At 49.9% G+C, this 23,479-nt stretch overlaps 1 protein-coding gene across 1 annotated transcript; it reads left to right on the forward strand.

Moving 5' to 3' along the window:
- The first annotated feature begins 443 nt into the window (after nucleotides 1-443).
- On the forward strand, nucleotides 444-23,215 carry LOC142559947 (phospholipid scramblase 2-like). Its single transcript, XM_075671648.1, has 5 exons — nucleotides 444-713; nucleotides 4,854-5,530; nucleotides 10,175-10,395; nucleotides 16,301-16,594; nucleotides 22,880-23,215. The coding sequence occupies exons 2-5, from the start codon at nucleotides 4,948-4,950 to the stop codon at nucleotides 22,955-22,957; spliced, it is 1,176 nt and encodes a 391-aa protein (XP_075527763.1). The 5' UTR covers nucleotides 444-713; nucleotides 4,854-4,947; the 3' UTR covers nucleotides 22,958-23,215.
- Nucleotides 23,216-23,479: the final 264 nt, after the last annotated feature.

Below are 23,479 nucleotides of genomic sequence, written 5' to 3' on the forward strand. Positions count from 1 at the left end.
GCGCCGCCAAATGCGAACGTCCTCCAGAGAGAGGACGTGCCGCCTCCGATGCGGAGGCGGAAAGATTCTTCTTTCGGCTTTGTCATGTTCTACAATTTCCCTGTACGTGACGATCTTATCATTGATCCCTGGAACTGGCTGCTCTAGAGTTGCCCGGTGGTAGAGTACTCGGGCGAGCTCGTGATCGAGCGACTTCGTTACCTGGGACTTCCTTCATGGGCCGGAATCCAAATAAAAGTTATGTCCCTCCTAGGAGGGTTCTTGAGTAGAAAATGAGAATCTCTGAAGACGCCCTATCAGCATAATACTCACTCGACAATCGTCATGCCAATCTCAAAACGTAGTACCCATATACACCACGCGCTTGTGCCCTTTACTACTGCTGCTTGAGTTGTATCTGCCTGTTTTGTCTGCCTTTTAGTTCTGTTCCTGCGCGCGCTCAGCTCCGACTCTGGGTTCATTGTCCAATGCGTTGGGCACGTGCCATGCTCAAGGATCGTCGCCATCGCCATCATCGCACCTCGCACTGGCACGGGCTCTCGCGGTACGTGCCCGGACGCTCGCAACGAACGCGGCTGCCGGCGGACCAGTCCTGACGACGACCTGCTGTTCCCCCATCGTGGGTAGGAGCCACACGCCCATCACAGGCTACAACAACAACGAAGACGACCTGCACCTGCAGCACGAAGAGACCCGCTTTGCGAGCCGTTGGGGTGAGTGGAGCTTCGTTAATAATTTGGCTGCGCACAGACCGCCGCAGTGAAGCCTGGACATCCATCCGAGACGGAATGCCCAGTAGTTCAGGTCCGCCGGACGTTCCGGAGGAAAGCGGACATCGCTCACCGTAAAGCGCAATAACCTCGAAGAAGCCCTTTAAGGCCCGTGTCTTTCCCAGGAGGCGTGGGGCTTTAAACGTAATCGCCTATTTAAAGGCGGTTTGCGCGTTTTACAAGCTCTAATAAACATCCCTGCCTTCTCTCTATTTTTTTCTCCTCCTCTAAAAAATGCTTTAAAGAAGTTATAATGATCGAACTTCATTTTTACACCTCGGCACATGGAGAACACCGTAAGGCCACTTATTTCGTCCATATTTCAGTTTTCTCTTTCTACTGCCCCCTCTCTCCTTGGGTCTTTCAATCCTTCACTCCCTCTTCGATGCACAGTAAATAACATGTACGCGACTTAAACGCTAGCAAAAATATCTGCGTTCCATTAGAGCACTCGCTTACCCTCACTTCAGCAATTGTCCTTTGTCGCGTGGCCTCGACTTTGGCCTTGAAGTTCAGTCCATGGCGTGTTCGCTCTGCCACGCATTACTTCCTCGGTGACGCAAAAGGACTGCCGAGGTAATTTGATAGTTATTTAGTCTCTCTGTTGAATTCCAATGCAAATCCGGAGTATTCAAACAAACCCCTTTTCTGCATGGACCAATTTACGGCGGTGGTGAAGAGCTTGTACTCTATCTCAAGTGAAATTTGTAGCACTGTGGAAGTTGCACGGCTCCTTAGCCAATATGAAGGCCGAATGGAATGCGAGAGGTATAGTCTGGTCGGGATTGCTCATATTCGATGGTAAAACGGACGTCGACCAAAAACGAAACAGAAAACAATTTTCACGTAACGACTATTTTCCTTTATTTGTGGCTCGAGTGAAGCGTCACCTATCATCCAGACTACTGATACCCGCTGAGCTGCAATGACGGCAGCCTCCCTTCCGTTCATGCCCGCTGTTAGTTCCTTCACACGTATATAATCGTCCGCTCCCCTCTTTCGTCTGAATTCCCCCTTATGGGATCCGAAACGATGTTGTTTAATTATCTTTGCGTTTTCGGTCGACGTTCGCTTTACCCTTGACTATGAGCAATCCCGACCAGACGAGTTTTCGTCAAGCCCTGGGTTTCGTTAACAAGAGAGGTGTTCATCCGCGTCGTCTGCTCAGCGGCTGTTGAAATCCGCGGTATACGACATGCATGCGCAAAGCTCCAAGCACGTCCGTATCGCCGTAGCCTATCACGTACAAAGCAAAAAAGGAAACTTTCTCATCAAGCCGTAATTCGGACAGTAATGGCTGGGACTGAATTCAGCTGAGTAGGTACATTGTCTGTGTGCGCCTCCAGCTTTGGGCAGCGTCGCAAACGACATGAAAAACGACCGGGTATCTAGCGCGAAAACACTAAGAACCTCCCAAACGAAAACATAGAGACGAGTAAACTTGCCTTACATTCGCTGCCTGTCGCAAACCAAGAAGGAAAACATTTTAGTTGTGCAACGATCGCTCTTATAAAGTGTCAGTGTGCAGACTCGGGCATCCCTCCAATCGCCAAAGTTATTTGGCAGCTGCGTCTGTCCTTTGTGTAATACACCCAATGGGCGAGAAGCCCACCCGGAGGTGGCTTCCGGAATATCTGAGTTCTTCATGGTGGCCGACCGTGCCGCAGGCGTAGTCACAAATCTCTTATAGCCAGACACGGCGAGTGTTAATATTGTTAATCAAATATGGATTGCGAATTGATTTTTTCAGCGCTAGTGTATTTTTTATTGTCGAAATTGTCAAAGACTGGTATACGTACGTACCTAACGTGTTAGTGTCAACTACATGCTTCAGCTTCTTCCAAATTTTCCGAGCAACGGACATGTCGATGCCTTCGGGCCTTTGCCGGGGAAATAAATGAAGTTATTCTCGCCGCATTCTGATGGGCGCGGACGTGCTGCAGCGCTCGCATGCCGTGCGTTTCGAAGGACCACGCGGCGCTAGAAATTAATCCCGTAGGCCACAGCAACGGCGTCTCGCGTGTGTCGCCTTCGGAAAGGTAAACGTCATCGATCAATCACTATACACAGGTGAAATGAGGCTGCCCAGTTTGAATGGAGTCTTATTATGAAAGCAGGAGGCAGTGCCGTATCCCTCGACGTTTCCAAAAGCGGTCGCACATACAAGGAGCTGCAGTGGCTGGAAATACACCTGCTTCCAGTAAAGCTCAGGAATCGTCCGGTTTTCTTCCTAACACACACACACACACACACACACACACGTCGAATGCTACCTGATGTCGCGCCATCCGTTATTGAAACGTCAATGCGCGTGTTGCACTACCTATACACATGAAGTATCTATCCGCAACTTCGTGCAGTGCGTTATCCTGTGTAATTACCGCGCCACGCGCGGTCTCCGCAGGGATCAACTTGACTATTTTTCCACGATCATAGATTGTTGATGCAAATATGGCGTTAACTAAACAAAGAACAAAGTGCGGATCCCACTCACAGTGGGAAAAGATGTGAGCGAAGCCCTAGGTGCAGCTTGCGTTGATTGAGGTTCATAGGCGGTGATGGTTACGGCGATTGATTAAGTTCGTCGGCATTCAGTGCAATACTAGAGTGGCGAGTTGATGTTAAACGTTACTTGCGTGCACCACTTGTGTTTGTCTACGCAGTAGACAGAACACGCAGGGAGACCTCTTTGCTTGATGCGTGATTGTGCGCCATTGTTCATAGCCTGCGAGAAGGTTCGCACTGTCATTTCCACACATGGCGCAACGCATAGAGGCATATAAGTGCTAAACTAGGTGCTAATTAAATTATGGCGCTTTCATGCCGACCCGACAATCTGATTATGAGGCACGCTGCAGGGAGGGACTCCATTTTAATTTTGATCACCAGGGCATCTTCAACGTGCAACCAAATCCGAGCACACGAGCGTTTTTACATTTCGTCCCTGTCTAAATGCGGCTGGCGAGGTCGAACCTGCGACCTCCAGCAATGCCATCGCCGCAAAGCTAGCGCGCCGAGTACAAAAGTGTTTATCTGAAGGGCGGCCGCTTCTGCGGTGTCGCTTAGACGCTGTGGTGCTTTAATGCGGCTTTGCGTCCATGCATCTTACGTCAGTTTTCCACTGACCGGAGTATGAGCCATTGCTGCTGATGATAGATGCTTGCTTCGGGCTTGTGCTTTTCGAAACACATCCGCTGCTCTGTACGTTGCATGCGTGATTCCAATTAATGTATGCATCCTTGGCGCCCCACGCAGCAAAAGAGTGAAGATGCACAAGCGACCTCTCACGTGACCTTCGACTAGGTCGCGCGGTTCCTGGTCTTTGTATGACTATTGAGATACAGTACACTTTTTGCCACTATAAGTATATTTTTTTTCTAATTTACAATTCGCAGAGAAGCGTTCGTTTGTAGTGAGTAGAGAAGTAGCGCTGGGCCTTCGCCTTCGTTCTCGATGAGTTGGTTCGGCTCGACTATAGAATACTGAAGACGGGGACGAGTCGGCCGCGACGTAAGGGTGCGCCTTTGGGAAATGCACAATACGAATATAAGATAGGTCTGTCCAACAACTGTGCCAGTTTTTTTTTTTTAATTTTAAAAACGGGTTGAAAAGGTCAACATATATAGGTGGTTCACCAGTTTCACTGCATTCCTATGAAAGCAGCACGACGAGCGGCCTTCACAGTTTGCGAGGCGCGCTCTAAGCTCTCGCCTCTAAGCGTTGCTGCAGGAGCGAAAGCTGGCTGCTCAGGTCGAAAAATTCTGCTTGCAAAATATGCACGCGCTTTTGGAAGTAACCGCGGCATGTGTAAACAATCGCTATGCTATATAGAGAAAAAAAAAAAGCTGGGTCCTTGAAATCGGTTGTCCGTACCTTTAAAAGACATGATGGTGGGAGAAGGGAAACGAGCATACAGATTAACTCAGTAAATATGAAGTTATACTCAAGTGTTAAAGATGTATGTAACTGTCTCCCTTCAACGCTCAGCGTCACACGCCCTCACGGCCAAAGTAAATGACCGCTCGGCATGGACCGAGAATGCTTCCCCACGCAGTCTTCTCACGGCGCGCTTTCACGTCGCAGGCAGACCGCGACTGAGGAGTCTGCGAAGGAGCTGCCAAGGCGCTCTCACCCGCTGCCGCGCTTTCTTGAAAAGGAAGGAGGCGTCACAACCGCGATGGCATCACGGCAGGCCTCAAAGCCGCCATCACAGCGGGAATCGCGACCGACGTCATTGCCAGCACAACCGGCGGTACCACGGCCGCCACCACCGCCAATACCTCCGCCGGTACCACGGCCGGCACCACCGCGGGCACCACTACCTGCTCCGGCACCGGCAGCGGGACCCGGAGGATCGCTGGCGCCGAAGCCCACGGCGGCCGTGCCGAATACCGCAATGGCCGGAGCGCACACAACCGGAATGCCCGTGGCCAGAATGCCAATGGCCGGAATGCCGGTGGCCGGAATGCCGGTGGCCAGAATGCCAATGGCCGGAATGCCGGTGGCCGGAATGCCGGTGGCCGGAATGCCGGTGGCTGGCAGCTACATGGATGCGCTGCGCGCACCCTACGTCCAAATGCCGACCCCGGGATTGCCGCCACCGGCGGTGCCGAACATGCCGGGCTGCCCCAGGGGTCTGGAATACCTGGTCCAGATCGACCACCTGCTTGTTCACCAAGCTATACAGATCATGGAAAGTACGTGTCACTCCCCGCTGCGGATGATTGCCGGGGAGAGACGTGTAGACTTCAGCGGAAACGGCGCAAAATGACCGTGTGTGAGGGAGACTATAGACAACCGCGCTGACTAACAGACCAAGTCTTCATTCTTTCAACAGCATGTATAGGAATGCCACTTTGCGAGGAAAGCGCGGGAACACGTCACGGCAGCATGCGTGAACGTAAAACAACAATGCAACCTCTCCGATTAGAACGAGTTTTCCTTCGGAAGGAGTGGAATGGCAAGGAAATCTTACACCACTGTTCTGGATGTGGAGGGTAACACAGGTTAGCAATTTGACAATACAACCCCCCCCCACCCCCCAGCACAACCTACAAGAAAAAAAGTTGCTCACGGCCACTTTAAACGCCATGCAATGAGAGGTGGCTAGCTATCTCTTCCTTGCTTACTGACCTCATTAGAGTGTTCGCGCATTAGCTCATTCAGACAACGCCTCGTTTGTCCGACATGGAAACGTCCGCATGAAAGACGAATCCGGTAAACGTTACAACCACTTTTAGAAACTGCCGTCCCCCCCCCCCACCCCATCCTATGCATTTTTCCGCAACTTTTTTTCATTGTCGGTGTCGCGATCGGCTTTTCGGCCCAGGCTACCAAGACTACTTGGGGCAGTGAATTAACAGCAGCCTAACGCTTGATCTCTTGTGTGAGATCTGATATAATCTGATGATTATATCAGATCTAATAATAATGATATATACTGTTATGATTTGTTTCTTTTTTTGAGTCCGTTGTTACTTGTGAGAGATTATCTATTGGTCGCCTTGATGCATTACTTCCCACTTGAATTACTGCTTCAGAAAGCAGCCTATTCGGGGTTCCCTGCAGTGAAATATTCGGCTTTTACCTGGGCGGAAGCATATATGTACTTCTTCGTTGGTCTCCTTGATTCGGTTTGGTATTGCGTTCGGTATTGCAAATAATACTTCAACAAAACGGAAAATTGGCTGAACTTGTATATGTTCTTTTTGTCGGACTCTCGGCTGTTGCCACAACAGAGAGCGTGGTCACCGGGCATTTATGTTTACCTTTATTGTTTAATGCAAAAAAAAAAAAAGCTTTAAAGGGACCCTGAAACGCTTTTGACGATTTTCTACAAACGTATTGAGTCGTTAGAGTAGGTCCTTCTGATCATTAATTGACACATCTAAGTGCTCCGCGTAAAGCGTGTAATTTATTATAAGGTTTTAAATATGCACATCGCTGCCGATCGCAGCGCACTGCTCGGCGGAATTTTAAGCCGCCCCTACCCATATGACCGAAATCACCCATACGACGTCAGTGGGGCGAGCTATCCGATTGGCTGACAAGAGCGCGTGATCGATAAATTTTCCAACTTTATGGTAAACAAATGATCTTCGTAATAGTTGGAATGTTAGTTAATTTGTTTTTATGAAAAGAAAGTAACATAAAGAGAATGCACAAGAATAATTTTTCAGTACACTTAAGCACTTCCGGCACACAGCATGTGTCGTCTGCTTGTGTTACAACGTACTCCATATTGAAGAGAGCTCCGCGGTCAGAGTCGGTCTCAGTCTTTTCGCGAGCACTATGATTCGACTTTGTTGCCTTGTGGACTGCAAAGTAGCGACTGGCAATATGTCAAGCTGCGACATCGTGTCCCTCTGCAAGGCAGCGTACGAGCGAACTAGCTGCTGCGCATCGGACTGCCGCTATCCGATCGGCGCCAGGATTTGCGCGTTTGTGGCCGTCACTTTACACCGGAAGATTACTAACGCAATAGCGTTTCCCGAGTCCGGTATTAGGGAAAACGCAAGCGCAAGGGGACAGAGTCTGGCCGCTTGACTTCGCCGTAACGGGATGAGCCATGAGATGAGCAGAAGGGCAAATGCGAATGGTCTGCACGGTGCAGCCACCTGGTGGCACAGAGCTCAACCATACACAGTAGCAGCAACGAAGTGTATTCTTCTTTGCTGCTGGTGTGTATTTTTCGCAGGAGTGTAATAATGAACACGTTGTTTTTATAAATGTTTAAAATGTTTTACACTTGGTTAGAGCAATATTAGCGCTTTGTTTGGCTGGTTAAGCGCTGCACCAACAAGTGTATGGACCGTGCAGACCGATCAGGCCGCTCACGTACGTCTACGCTAAAGTTCCTTCATCAGCTTGAGTTTATGCCTACAGTCATTTGCCGAAATGACCAGCTTGCCTGTGGTTACCGGAATACAAGACACGTTCGGCGCTACGACAGAATGCTCGCAACGCACGCTGCTTCGATAGCTCTCGCTTGGGGTCGACGGCCAAGCGGCTAGCGGAGCGGTCTCGCGCGGGCGGGGGCGGGCTCCAAAACAACCGGAAGTGGACGATGTGACGTCGCATCGTGACGCTGAGCCAGTGAAGGCGGAGCTTGGCCCCACTCGCTCGGCGAACGAGTTGAGGAGGAAAAGCATGGCTAGGGAGGAGGGTAGCTTCTAATCGCTTGTAGATCCATTAATACGTAACGCTTCACCTAAATTGTGGTGCGAATGTTCTACTTAAGCTGTACCCTACGCGTCTACAAAATTTGTCCGAACCGTTTCAGGGGCCCTTTAATGCCTTAAAAGACACGAAACAGATTCATGTCGATCGCTGGCACGCGGCCCGAACGCTATCGATTGGTTCGACTGCGCTTCCGCTACGTCACGATCCCGTGACGGTGACTAGCCGATCAGCACTTCCGGTGAGAAGCGAAAATGGTCGCGCGGTAGATACCAAGCTCCATTGACCTAAGGCAAGTGCTGTGCACGGAGCCCGTAACCCGGGGATCCGCAAGCAGAAATGTCTTTAAGGACAATCTACAGCTCACTGATACGCGATTGGGATGCGGACATGCTAACCACTTAAATATCGCGCAACCTTCGCACTTGGCGACTTGCTATAGGTTCTGTGAGACCACTGCTTTGGGTATCATAGCGACTGTGAACGTATTTTGAAGGTGACAAATGGATACATTGTTATATTCCAACAATGTTGTCCAAAGCTCAATGCACTTTTCGTTCTGATGAAGATGACGGTGTGGACGGCGAGAGTCTGCTCCCATCCCGCATAACAAAGAGCGCAAGGAATCACAGGAATTTGCTGACGATAAATGCGACGCCCAACTGGTTCACATACAAGAAGAAACGAGTGCAAACACTAGGTATCGCAAGTAAATATTGTTGCGATACAACAGGCGCTTAACAGACATGGCACAAAGGAAGACGGACATCTGGGCTTGACACGAGCTGCACTGATCTTGTAGATACATAGCACTTAGTTCCTTTGTCTGTGTCTCTCCGCGCGTAATATTTTGGTGGAGGCGCTTAAACCAGGCCGCATAGCAAATTTTCGTTACACGCTGAAAGTTGTTGCGTGTCGTCTAGGCAGCGTTATGCCGCAAGAAATGTTCAAATCGGCTCCCATTAATAGCCGAGATAGAAATATTTCACTGCCGCGAACCCATTATTTCAAGAGGCGAGCTGCACCGCCAAGCGAGACACTCTCTCCCTCCACAAGCGCGATTCCTTCCCTGCGTTCTCCCAAACGGGAGCTCGAAGATCACGTGACGCGTACGTCACGGACCCCGCCTTCATTTATTTTTGTCCTCACTTTTTTTTTTCTTTTTTTGCGGCGCGCCACACTTCCGCTGACGGCGTCGCGCGCGAGCTGTTGTGATTGTCTCGTTTCGCGCAGCGCATGAATTTGCCCGCTGTACATGGAGACACCTGACTAGCGGTATAATTCAGTGCTACACGAACACTGAGGCATACGTAAGCGGATCACAGAGCATGATCCCGCGCTGGAACACGGTAGACAATGACACAGTTGCAATGTCTAAGCGCGCGAGTGCACGAGGTGGGCACAGGCAGACGAAACGGAAGTACATCTATCTTGCTGCGGTGCAAAGTAATACAAGAAACACGCAGACATTCCTTTTTGTGTGTTTTGTTATTCCTCTAAGCTTTATATCGTCGATTCTAGCAACATACTACACAAATGCCAGCTGTTGCCTTGAATAATTCTCGATGTGTCACCACGAGCGACGTCAGACTGCGGGCACGACTACGTAGGCGCAGGGGCACGACTACGTCACCGTCCGGCTTGAAGCGCGGCGGCCGCACGAATGGAAAACGGCGCTCGGTGTGAAATTTCGTATCCTTCCGCGGCGGGTAGCTATGTAACAGTTTGCAGACACGGTCGTTATAGTGCGTTATAGTATAGTAACTCTCAAGACGATGATAGTATCGAGCACACTCGTCGATCGTCGAAAACCTTCTCTGCGGACTACAAAGCTTCGCCAATTCACACACCGCTCAGTGAACCTTCCGGTGTAATCGCATTGCGCTCACGCAAGTTCTAAAATCTGCACCACCATATTCGCGTCGTCCATGTAACCAGCTTACAGAAGACTGAGCTGCACCATAGGAAAGGGACAGGACGAGCGACAACATTCGGGAAAGTTCCGGTACAGAAAGGCGCGCCTTCCACTGAGGGTTATGACGTCGAACATTTGTTAACCAGTGACAGACACCCCATTACAGGAAAGGATAAGTACACGTGTAAGTACGGTCTCTTCCTTTACGCTTTGAAATGGCGAGTGACTGCACGAATTACATTCTTGAGACAGCTGACCGGACGAAAGTCTGCAGACTGCACACTTGCGTTCATATATTCAACTCGCGCAGTCTTGACGCCGTGGGAGATGCAAAACAGGTACATCATGAAGAACACCATGAGCCAATTCGTCTTCACGGCGATCGAGGAGAGCGGCTGTCTGCAACGCCAATGCTGCGGCAACATCCGATCGTTCGAGATGAGGCTGCTCGACTACCGCAACGACCAAGTGTTGCGGCTGTTCCGGCCACTTCGCTGCGACTGCAGCAGACTCTGTTGTTGCTGCCTCCAGGCACGTATATATCGGCCAACCCATACTGCGAGGCTAGAGTTCGATCGTACAAATAGCGCGTACGCCGTTCGGAAACTTGTTCCATTGCGTACCCACAATGTCCTCTCGAACGCCGTGGGCATCGCAACAATAACCTCTGCAATTATCCGAGAACCCCCACCCCTCCCCTCCACTGCAAAAGCACAATGATGATGATTTAATGACATCCCCTTGGAAACGGGCATGACAAAGTCACCTAGCTTGCTTGATTTAATCAGGTATGTTATACATGTTTTCATCTAGCATTTCTTTATACATCTCCTTAACCTTTCTCTTTTTTTTTTTTTTGCTTCAAAATGCACCTTGCAGCGCGGAGATCCGGTCGTATCAACCTCTTACCTGCTTTTTTTCTTTTTCCTCCAATACTCTAAATCTCTCTTACTTATCTCGACTGCCGACCTTTTGACGCTTCCGTCCGCTTTAAACCCAAGTGCTTCTGGAAGGTGTACGTTACCTATCGTAAACATTGCAGAGACTGCAGCGCTTACCTTTCTACTAGCGTGTAACAGTCCAAAGGGAGGCAGATAGAATGGTAGAGAGGAGGTGGGGAGAGGAGGCACAGAAGGGGGTGGAAACGAAGCTGTCAGGACACGAGGGAAGAGCCCTGGCGCTCTTCGCTCCCAGCTCCCATACATGGGGGGAAAGGGGAGGGGGGAGATGTAGGCAACGTAAGAAGGCAAGGAGACGCTACTACTAAATTTAGGTTGAAGACGCGATGCGTTTTCGGCATTTTCTGAAAAACAAACACTGTGCAAATTTGCCAAGCGGACAACTGACGCAGCGCGTGTAGACGTAAAGGCGCATTAAAGCACCTAGGCGACACTTCAGAAGCGGCCGCACATCAAATCAACACTTCCGTGCCCGCCGCAGTGGCTCTGCAGCTATGGCGTTGCTCGAGGTCGCGGACTCGATTCCGAGCGCAGCAGCCACATTTGGATGAGAGTGAAATAGTAAAGTGCTCTTGTACTGTTTAGTTGCGCGTTAAAGAACCCCAGGGGGTCTAAATTCACTAGGAGGGCGCCACTACGGCGTGCTTCATTATGCGATTGTGGTTAGGGTACGTGCAGCTTCATAATACAAATGAAGTTCAAAACTTCTGACACGATGGGATGTGCCGTGTGAGGCAATGACATTCCAACCTTGTATCAGGCAATGAACAATGGCGCACAACTACGCCTCAAGCAAACACGTCTCGGTGCGTGTTTTGTTCACTGCGCAGCACAACAGCAGTGGTGCGCGCAAGGTGAAGATTCCACACCAACCCACCGCTCTCCGTATTGCACTAAAGGCTGAAGAAAAATAAACATTCGCCGTCAACATCATCGCTAATTATCGTCAAACAATTGCAAACAGCACGGACAGCTTCGCCTACATCGATTCTCACAGTGCTTGGGATCCATATGATGATTTTTATGGAACGTTATGTCAATCCATGCTATGCTATTTCGTGCTATGTTATTTGTGTACCTGGCGCAGCATGGCCTTAGTTGCTTTTGCGCCATTAAACCCGAATTAACTAACTATTTGTGTACCCGGAGTGGTCGCTTAGTGCCTAGAGTTTTGTGCTCTTGGACCAGACCAGGCTGGTTCGATCCCCACTGCGGTGGCCACGTATTCATAAGCGCGTAATGGATGAACGTTCATGTACTTCATTTAGGAGCACTCTGATAATCCATAGGCGCTTAAAATTCATCCGCAGTGTACCAAAATACAGCGCACCCCGGAATGTGGTTGTTGTGTGTTTAAATGCACGCGCGCAAACACCTACGCACACACGCGCTCCAGTGGACGCACGAATTCACGCATTCTTCACCGCCCCCCCCCCCACCCCACACACACACAAAGAAAGAAACAAACAGAAATATTGTTCGAGCGGGCAAGTATCAACCCCGTATTTCAACTGTGACAACACTCAGACATGGCTTCAAGTAAAATGCAAGGTAAATATACCTGGGGCGAAGCTTCCATTTAGGTCCATACGTTCAAAACATGGCGGTTCCTAGGCGGTTCATGGGGCTTACCGCCATCTTACGATGACGGAACACTTCCGGCGGAAGAAAAAATAATGTCGCTCCATGTCCGTTAAAAACAGACGCGACGCCATTTTGTTATCAAAGGCGCGAATTTCGATTTGGGGACCTGCCATTAGAGCTGTATATTCAGATGCACCGCCATCCGACTTGATGGCTGTTTCGAGGTATCAGCGCGCAAAGCGATGCAACAAAACGGTAAGCCGTACGGGTGTCGAAATCGCACCCCTGCACAGAAGGTGCTTTCTTTCTGGAGGCCGACGAAATCTTTGGGCGTTGAGTGCTGGTTCTATCGTCGAACGCCGAGCCTGTCGGCCAGCGCAGTCGCACGAAAACTACTCACTACTTCTGACTCAACGGGCTCAGAAGCGATGAAACTACGAGATCTGCTCTCGATAGATGACATAACTGTTCTGTAGCACTACCCCCAGCGGCAGAAGCACCGTCCCAGAGCACTAAAGGGAGTCGGCAGAAGCACGGTGGTAGATCTTTAGCCTTGATACATGCAGGACGTCACCGGAGGGAATGAGAGTGGACGAGGTGGAACTGACCAGGGCAATTTCGCAGGTAACAGGTGTCACCTGGCGCAGTACACGGTAGGGTCCTCTGTACTGGGAAAGACGATTTAACGAGAGGCCCACGCGGCGAGAAGGGAGCCAAAGAATCACAAGCGCACCAGGAGGGAAAGTCACTTCGCGGTGCGAAACCTCATGGCGACGTCTCTGGTTGCTTTGTGACGTCGTAAGCAGAGGGCGGGCAAGCTGACGGGCGTGGTCAGCCCGCGCGATGGCCTCACGGGTTTACTCGGTAGTGGAGGCGGCAGATAGCGGGAACACGGTGTCGAGAGGTGAAGTCGGTTCGCGCGCGTACAATAGAAAGGCGAAAATCGAACTGTATCCTGACGAAAGCGCAAAAAGTTACGCAGGGAAGAGCAAGGTCCCAACCAAGGTGGTCCGGCGAAACATCCATAACGAGCGTGCCCGTGAGGGTGCGGTTAAAGCGTCCCGTTAATATCTCGTCTAACCCGAACGAATGGTTCCGGGTACGTCGATTGATTACAAGCGACGTTGACATGATTCACAAGTGGTGACGTAACGGCAGAAGGAGCATGCAAAGCCTGGCAAAAAAAAAAAAAAAAAGAAATGACGCCGGACACGCTCGTAGTCGCGAGATACGCCAAGGTGTCCGGTAGTGGGCGCATCGTGAAGTTAGTGCTGACACTCCGTCATAAGTGTCTAGGCACGACAATAAAAAGGTCAGGTCCATGAGGTTGACAAATGCGGGGGGTATAGGACACCCTCATAAATCGCAAATTTGCGGGCTGATGGGTCATTAGGCGATGATTCTAGGCGACTGATGATTTTTCGGAATGAAGGGTCGCGGTCTTGTTCTTCACCGATGCGAATCAGGTCCGACACGGAAGAAAGAGTTGTTGGTGTCCTGATCTGCGTTCTCAAGGTTGTCGACCGGAGGATACCCGGACAAGCAATCTGCATCCAGATGCAGGCAGCCGAATTTGCAGACGACCAGATATGAAAATTCTTGTAGGCGCTAGGCCCAGCAACCAAGCCGTCCGGAAGGATCTCTGAGACAGAACAGCCAGCACAGAGGGTGGCGGTCGGTAACTACCGATTGGGTCGTCCGTTTAAATAGGGTATGAATTTCCCAACCACCCAAACGAGGGCAAAACACTAACGCTCTGTAATGGAATAATTGCGCTCGGCGGCTGATAGCAGGCGGCTAGCGTAGGCGATGACACGGTCATGGCCACGTTGGCGTTAGGCTAGTACTGTACCGAATCCATGGCCACTTGCATCGGTGTGGATCTCAGTAGGCGCAGCAGGATCAAAGTGGGCATCTTTTGGAGGAGTGGTGAGCAGGCTGGTGAGGTGCGAGAACGCAGAAGCCTCATCAGGGCACCATGAAAAAGGCACGTCTTGCCTCAAAAGCCCAGTAAGTGACCTGGCTATGTCCGCAAAGTTCTTAACGAAGCGGCAGAAGTACGAGCAGAGCCCGAAAGCTGCGGACATGCTTTGAGAAACTGGGAAGTTCCTGACTGCACATATTTCTTTTCGGGTCTGGCCGTTTACCATTAGTGTCTACAAGAGGGCCAAGAACCGTGATTTGGTGGTGGCCAAACTGACATTTGGAAGAGTTCAGCTGCAGTCCGGCCTGCCAAAAAACGGCGAGGACGGCTGAGAGGTGCGCTATATGAGTATCTATAAAGTTGGTGAAAAAACTATGACGCCGTTCAAGAGGCATAAACACGCAGGACCATTTGAAACCGCTGATCAGAAAGTTCCATCATGTGCTCAAAGGTGGCTGGAGCGTTACAAAGTACGAACGGGATGAGCTTGAATTGGTAAATGCGATCGGGTGTTACAAATGGCGCCTTTTCACGGTTCATGTTGTTCACACCAACCTGCCAGTACCCGGAGCGTGAGTCGGTGGAGGAGAAATAGCGGGCACCATTCTGGCATTCAAGAGCATGCTCAATGCGTGGCAGAGGGTACACGTCCTTTTTCGTAATTATCTTAAGATGCCGATAATCCACACAGAATCTCTGTGTGCAGTCCTTGACTAACACGATAGGTGATGCTCAAGGACTGCAAGATTGCTTGATGCTGTTCTTGGCGAGCATCTTGTCAGTTTGAATAATTTGACGCTCACAGGCGGACACTCGATATGGAGGCCGATGAATGGGAAGTGCATTGCCGGTATTTCTGCGATGAGTCACGCCTGTGGCTTGGGCCGAGGGACGGCCCCTAATGTCGAAAACGTCGAGGTATGAAAGCAGAACGAAGTGGAGTTCCTCAATCTGCTACGGTGTTAAGTCAGAAGTGATCGTCGACTTAATGGCGCTTTCACGGCAAGTATACGACTGCTGATGAGCCGAAAAGCTAACCGTGAAATCTTCCACTTCGTGTCCATCCAAGCCGCAAATGAAGGCGAGCGAGATGCCTTGTGGCAGCACTTGCGGTGCCAATCTGAAATTCGCAACCGGAAGGCAGATGCAGTTCGCCACTATAGACAGAACGGTTTGCGGTAGTGTGACACCGTGGGTGAGGAAGGTGTCAGCGATGGAGGCCAAAACGTAGTCGCCGTCAGGAATTAGCGGCGCCGACATGAAGTCTACGTAAATCAAGGCCTGCCGTGGCAAGCGGCCGTACTTGCTGGAACAGGTGGGTCAGTGGGGTCCAGAAGAGGAAGATCAACATGGAGAGTGCTGGTTGAACATTCGATAATGGCGGAGTGCGCGGCAAGGAAGTCAAGGCCGAGGATCACTTCATGCAGGCATTTGGCAAGGACGGAGAATAGAACTGTCTGGCGACCAGCGGGGCAAACGCGGGTGATGCACATTCCAACAACGGCAGCTGTTCCGCCATCGGTGACCCGGACGACTTGAGTCATCGCACGTGTCAGAATTTTTTTAGCTTTCCGCGAAAATGAGCACTCGTGATAGAAAGGTGTGCCCCGGTGCTGATGAGACCAGTGGCTTGCACACCGTCGATCTGTAGATCCAGGATCTGCTTGGTATAAGGATCGTCAAAAGAGGATTTTCGGTCGGTTGAAGCAATGCAGCGCCATTTCTTGGAGCTGCATTGCTTAGTTGTTCGTCTGGGAGCGCCGTAGAAAAGTCGTGGAGGATGGTCGGCGGGTTGTTATCGTGCCCAGTTCTTCCAACTTTTTATATTTTCCCTTTATTCATTACTTAGATTTGCTTGCAGCTTTACTTTTTCTAACAATATGTGTGCGCCAGCTCACGCACGTTAGGGTTGTTTTTGGGCACGTGAAATGAATAACTACTACTACTATTATTTTTTCCTCGGGCGCAGGTAATGGACGTGCGCGCTGCTTCCATGGCCATGATGGGCTCCATCCGGATGGACAGCCAGGGGAACGTTGTCCTGCTGATCAAGGGCCCCTTCTGCACAACGTCCATCTGTTGCCAGGACGTGGTCTTTGATATCCTAGCCACGGACGGCGTCACCAAGCTGGGCGCGATAACGAAGAACTGGGTCGGATATATCCGGGAGGCCGGCACCGCCGCCGACAACTTCACGGTCACCTTCCCCATGGATTTGGACGTGAAGATAAAGGCCGTGCTGCTCGGTGCGGTCTTTCTAATTGTGAGTGGTTGATTGACTGATTCTGCATTCTTGGCGCGATGGTGGGCTTATAATGTTGATAACCTGGGGATTCTTTCCTAACACTGAAAGCTAAGTACACGAGCCTTCTTGCATTTAGCCTCCATCGATATGCGGCCACCGCTGCAGTGCAATCGAATCGGCTACTTCGTGCTGAGCATCGGAAAGCCACAGCAGATCGGTGGCTCCTGCGGGTAACTGCGGGTGGATGGCGGTAAGGCTCACACTCACACCAGATCAATGGAGCGTAACAGTGAGCGAACGACACCACTCGAACGACACTGCTGGCAAAGGGCTGTCCCCTGCAGCGACAGCATTGTCGGTAGTTCACTTTCGAGGAAACAATTGCTTTCGGGATGTTTCGAGTGACTACAGCGCAATGCGCGTGGGAGAGAATGGGACACAGCGTTCCTGGCACAGTGTCAAGGACTCGCCGTCTTGGCACAGTGCCAGGATACGCGTTCGGCTACAAGTGCACCCACGCGTCGAAATCTGTAGTGGCGCTGAAATCTCGGGAAAGTGAGAGTAATCTCGAAAAGCCAACGACCGAGAATGCCGTGCTATAGTGCTCGTACAGGTCTTTGCGGTATCACTATGCCAGCTAATGCAATCACTTACGAGTTTGCGCTGGTTCCCATTACGCAAGGAAACTTGAAGGATTACTCTCTGAATTCCTACTTTGCCTTGCAACACACTCAAATAAACTCGACTTCCCGTTACCTGTTGCTCGCCCACTAGGCTGATGACCATATGAGTATGCCTGTTAGTGCGTTAAGATTAGGGGCATCAAAATGAGAAAAAAAAATGGCTGAAGGCTTAGCTTGGTTAAGCCTGGAACATTGCGAAAGCAATACCCTTGGCTGCGCCTTGGTTCGGCTGACGGTGTGGACATGGCTGCCCTTTGTTAAACTTATGGCTATACATCATCCGACATAGCGCAAGGCAGCGCGCCGACCACTGCGAGGAGCCTAGCTGTAGCCCCATTTATCCTCCTAGTGTGACGTCACACCAGCGAGCGCCCTCTCTCGGTAGCGCCGCAGCAGCGGCGAGCAAGGCGTCGCCTCCACCATCGATGCCGCGAGCTGGGGCCCCGTCTCTCGGTCTGGCGTGACGTCACACGGTCACGTGACGCGCAGCTGTGTAAGGAGGCGCCATGACCACCAATGGGCCGAAAGTGCGAGCAGTATTGTTTTCGAAATAAAAAGTGTGAAGTACGGGAGACCGGTCACGGGGTAGAACTGTACATGTATAAAATTCAAAGTGGTCTGCTCCAGACCACCGGCAGTTGCACTTCGCTCCTCGAAGAGGCAGGACTTGTGTCGAGTAATCTTCCTAAACAACACATTGTAATTTGGTGAACGCGGTTTAAATCCGCGAACTCAAAGATGTGCGTCGTGATGCTAACACATTTATATCGCGTTTACCGCAAAATCGCTATAGAACTTTTTGAAACAGCGTTGTGGCGCGTGTCTCCAAGGTAATTAAATACAGCAAATATATGAACAATCCAGGCGCATTTACGCCGCCGTCGTCGTCAACGTGAATTTCCGCGTAATTACAGTGGCCGCAGGCCGTTGGCTGCAGGTGCGAGTGAAAACCGATGATGGTGGCTTGATCTCGCGCCCACAAGGGTGGATGGCGTGGTCGCCGTCTTCTCCCCCCCCCCCCACCCCGCCAAGGCACCAAAAAAAAAGGGAGGGGGGGGTGTTTAACTGCTGCATATGGTGCGGCTAAGAGAGTCCTATTTCGAAAGCAAACTACGATGAGCACTGAGTGTAGGTGCGCCGAGGGCCGATAGCTTTGGCTGCGCTGTGTTCGCGCCGCTTAGTTCTCTTTAAAGCGAGAGGCAGCACGAAGGTCAATTCGTCCGTTGCTGCTGCTGCTATTCACGCCAGCGTTTTGACAGCGAGTGTCCGGTGCGCGCACGACTTTAAGCTTGCTAATTTCGTAAGAGAATGTTTACGAGCTTTTGTGGCGAATACAACTACTATCGTTACTTCGTATAGCTGTCTATTAATTTGGCGCATTTTGGGCGGAACTGCGACTTACTTGTGTGCTTTACTATTTAAATACATTTATACACTAAAATAGATTATTCAATATGAAAAGCTAAAATTAGTAAAATTCTGGCGTTTTACGTGCCAAACCCACGATTTGATCGTGAGGCACGCCGCAGTGGGGACTCGGGATTAATTTTTCCCTCCTGGGTTTCCTGAACGTGCATCCAATCCATCGTACACGGGCATTTCTGCATTTTACGCCCCACCGAGATGCGGTCGGGATTCGGTCCGGCGACCTCGTGCGCAGTAGCGCAGCACCATAGTCGCTAAGCCACCACTGTAGTTCTCGTATACATTACGCTACTTATGCTACAGCTGTCTTTTCTTAGCCTCTGCACCACACAACCATTCGCGTTTTCTCTATTGCCCACAATAGTCAAGACCTCGGAAAGGCTGACTGCGTCCGCATTCATCGCTTTACAGACACCGCGACATTGTTTCTCAATGGGTAAATTTCTATACCCTCAAGCCGACAGAGACGTCCGCTTGACCACGTTGTTACCGCACGATCCCCTACCGCCTCCCCCCCCCCCTTCAAACGTACGTTTGGTCACATGACCTCCAGCACTGGACGTGCGAGTAGATAGCGCACATCGAGGCCAACGTGCATGCAGGCGTGCCCTCGGACGCTTTCCCTCGCACCCACAGCATACGGAACATCACCGCGGCGGCGACGGCGAAAGTTTACTTGAAGTGTCCGTATAGTTGCTATCGCAATGAAACAGAGAGAACACAAAACGCAGGATCTTTTCTCATAAGCTTCCTAGATTAGTAAAAAATTATGGGGTTTTACGTGCCAAAACCATTTTGATTATGAGGCACGCCGTAGTGGGGGACTCCGGAAATTTTGACCCCCTGGGGTTCTTTAACGTGCACCTAAATGTAAGCACACGGGTGTTATCGCATTTCGCACCCATCGAAATGCGGCCGCCGTGGCCGGGACCCCATTGATGCGCGTTGTGGTGCGGGTTGAGTTGCCGTGCCCTATGCAGCTCTATTGCTGTATAACAATTACACGACCACTGGATGCGCGGCCCACGCACCGATCGTTGGAGATCACGTGACACTCCGCAGATGCAAGGGCGAGCCGAACGAAGCGATTCTAGAAGTGAGGAGGCTGGAATGTTAACGGTCGCGTGATCCGATTAGTGTCGGAGGCGCGCCACAGTGGGAGCGGCAGCGCGGAACACTCGCTTCAAGAGGAGCACCCGCGCTCCCTCCTGCCGGCGCTCTTCATCAGGCCAGCGTTGCGAGCCGACGTTATGAAAGCACGACTGTTGGCAAGCGAACGCTTACTGTAGTTCTCACTTCCCGTAAAGCTACGAGCCGTAGTATTTATGGCTTACCCCCAGTGCCAAGAAGACACTACAGTGCCTGAAAGGGTGCAATTTCCTACAGTAGTAACGACATAACTTCTTTCGCGATACATGAATCATTTAACATCGGCCACAAAAAACAAGGCAATAATGATATTATTAGCAGAACGTCTATGAAAATACCATGTAAACAATGTTCAAAACTATAAATCGAATAACTATGGACTACAAAAACAAGACTGGCAGAACCTTTGTCCTTGCAATGCTGTTTTACTGTATCACGCTATACACTCTTGCAACAAATTTTAACTAATAGTGCTTAAATAACCCAATCTGCCACCTTTCGGTGAACGTACCATAGTTCAGAAAACGTGCTACCAACGTCAACGCCGCCTTTCGCAATGCAGAGTAACGTGAGTGCTGTATATACATCCTAGCGCATTACCGCTGTTTGCATTTCTGCGACGACAGTGACAATGCGCAATTGAAGCATTGAGGCCATCGACGTGACAACTGAGAGGACAACAAGAATTCCTTCATTCGTGCGTCCGGCAGGCGCTGAATTTATCACATGCCAGTTTCTGTTTCAGTGTTGAGCGAAAACGAAGCATATATATCGTATTTGTACTCGAATGTCAATAACATAACATTTATTGACCACTCCCCCGTACAAGGCGGGCAGCGTTACTTGTAACACTTGCACTTATATTTTTTTTGTTTTATGTAACGACGAAATTTCCATAAACCTTGTTGGCTGAACAGAAATATGGGATTGTTGAGTTTTACCCGAAAATATGAAATAACCTGAATTATCAAGGCAATGTAGACTGCCTCCTTATCAAGGGTATTCCAGTGAACGATACAGTGGGTACGGTTACGAGTACTATAGAGAAAGGAAAAGTTTAAACAGACGGGCAAGAATTTCAGCGTCGAGCCAATAAAATGGCGGAACACATTCCCACAGTACCATAATAAAATGGCTGACTTGTTAAAAAACTTCCATTAGGTATCTCTTATAAAGTTAGACAAATAAGAATGACGGATCTCTGCACCTGATCATTTTGCAATAGTTCCTATAAAGACTGCTTACACTTAACAACCTACGATAACAATGGAAATAGGAAAGCTGTGGCTGCGAAGCGAAACCGATCGTCATTTTAACGCGATAGCGTTAAGGAGCTCGTGTCGCAGAAAAGCCGGTGTCGTCGGCGTCCGCGGCGTTGGCCGTGAGCGATAAATCACGGCAGGCACTTCATAAATAAAAGGCAACTTCCAAGATAGCTGGGTGGGAATCGAACCAGGGTCTCCGGAGTGTGAGACGGAGACGTTACCACTGAGCCACGAGTTCGATGCTTCAAAGCGGTACAAAAGCGCCTCTAGTGAACGCGGTGTTGCCTTAGAAACGAGCTGTTTCTAAGGCTCAGGCGTGCGTCGCTTGCTCAGGCGCACATTTCGTTGTCGCGCCGAACGCTGCGTTGCTCGACGCTCACCGCGTCCGATGCGGGGCGCGTAGGCGCTGCGCCGTAGCCCATTGTCTTACACCCCTTGGCGGGTCGACGGGAACGCTGTCGCGTTCCACTCTGGAAGGCGAAGCTTAAGCGGAAGCTTTAGCTCGGGCCCAACTCCGACGCGGCCTATTCAAATACATGTAAAACGCAAAAACGTTTTTATGAAATAACCCCTGGACCAATTTTGATGAAATTTGTTGCATTCGAAAGAGAAAGTTAAATTCTAGTGACTGTTGGAAGCGGAATTTCGATTTAGGACTTAAATTTTCTTAAAACGATTTTCAGATATTTGACCGTTTGAAAAAAATAGAAGCACGAAATTTACAAATTCATAGCTCTGCATTAAGAACTGATATCGCGGTTCTGCAAACGGCATCCATTAGACCATTCGAAGCGGACAAATTCAATATGTCATTTTACATCTTACGTGAATTTGTTACGTTGGTTACAACGGTTTTGCAAAAGTTGTATTTCCCTATGATTAAATTTTTTTATATTCATGTGTAACATATCAATTTTGTCCGCTTTAGATGTACTATTAGATACAATCCACAGAATTGTATTATCATCTTTAGTGGTTGAGTTACAGAGTTGTAAACTTGGTAGTTTCGTTTTTTGAAAATTTACGATTTTTGCCAATTTTTAATAAAAAATTGACGACCTAACTCAAAAATTCGAAACCAACGGTCACTAGATTTTAATTTTGTCTTTTAAATGCAACAAACCTCGTCAAATTTGGTGCAGTGGTTGCCGAGAAAAACGAATTCTCCTTTTACATGTATTTAGATAGGAGCACTCGAGCTAAAGCTTCCTCTTAAGCGTCCTCCCAATTTTTTTGAACTCGCTCGCTCACCTGCTATGGAGCTGCATCCACCTTGAGTAGAAGCGTAGCGAACGAACCAAGCTGCACCAAGTACCGAAATTTCGCGACGTCCTTGTCCCACGTGACTACCGCGTTCGTCATGACGTCCCAAGACATGTGTACCTCGTCGGAAATGAAAGCGACACTGGTCCGCAGAAAAATCCTTAGTTCACTCCTTTAGGCGGGTCGGCTGTTGCATTTTGTACATATGTAAGACATGACGTGAATAATGAATAGGTACGAGTTTCTGGTACCGGTGTCACATAGGGCACTTTTGATCACGATCGAGGGCGACCGAAATCGAATTTTTCCATCGCGATTGACTTCGCAACTTCAGGAAGGGGGCCGATCGCGATAGGGAAATTCGATTCGGAGAGGACTTGATAACAATGAATACTGCTTTGTGTGACACTGGTGTTGAGTCGATGCCTGATGTGCATCTGATATTTTGCAAAAAAGCCCTCGACCGCTCAGATTCGAACAAACCCACTAACTCGACGTGGTTTTATGGCTCTGCGCAGGACTACATATACTTCGAGACTTCAAATGCTCCTGCCTGCCTGAATTGCTTCTGCGAGTGCTTGAGATTTATTCAATGATCACCGATTTTGATATGCGTCCCCAAAGACGGCCGGGCTGCCCAGGAAGGCTGCAACCATGGCGTACTTCGAGGCCTTTGCGCAGTCAACGGCATGTTTGCGAACAATGCTATTACAGTACATTTCCGTGCGTTCCTGTACCTCGCCAAAAGGCTGGCAATTGTTTTCCGATTTTATCGCGAGTTTCTTGCGCGACATTTGTGCTTGCAGCTTATTGGTTCGTGTGACTTTCTTCTGGAATAAGTCGTTTGCCACGAATCTTATCGCACAAGAACCGGAAGAGCACGTTTACAAGGTCCGCGTTATTTTTGCATGAATCCTGTTGTCTGTGATATGTCAGACGACGGGCGATACCTGCCGACTGCACTGCGCTCGCACAGGAAGTGAAAAATAAGCAAAGCCTGGTTATGGCGTACCTGTCACCGTATAGTGAAGACAGCTATAGCGAAGAGCAAACTTGGCTGCTCTAAACATCGTCACCATCCGCCCGTCCTTTTTTCTACAGAAATCTCCACCTATCCC

This window comes from Dermacentor variabilis, chromosome 10 (genome assembly GCF_050947875.1).
Source record: "Dermacentor variabilis isolate Ectoservices chromosome 10, ASM5094787v1, whole genome shotgun sequence".
Classification (NCBI taxonomy): domain Eukaryota; kingdom Metazoa; phylum Arthropoda; class Arachnida; order Ixodida; family Ixodidae; genus Dermacentor; species Dermacentor variabilis.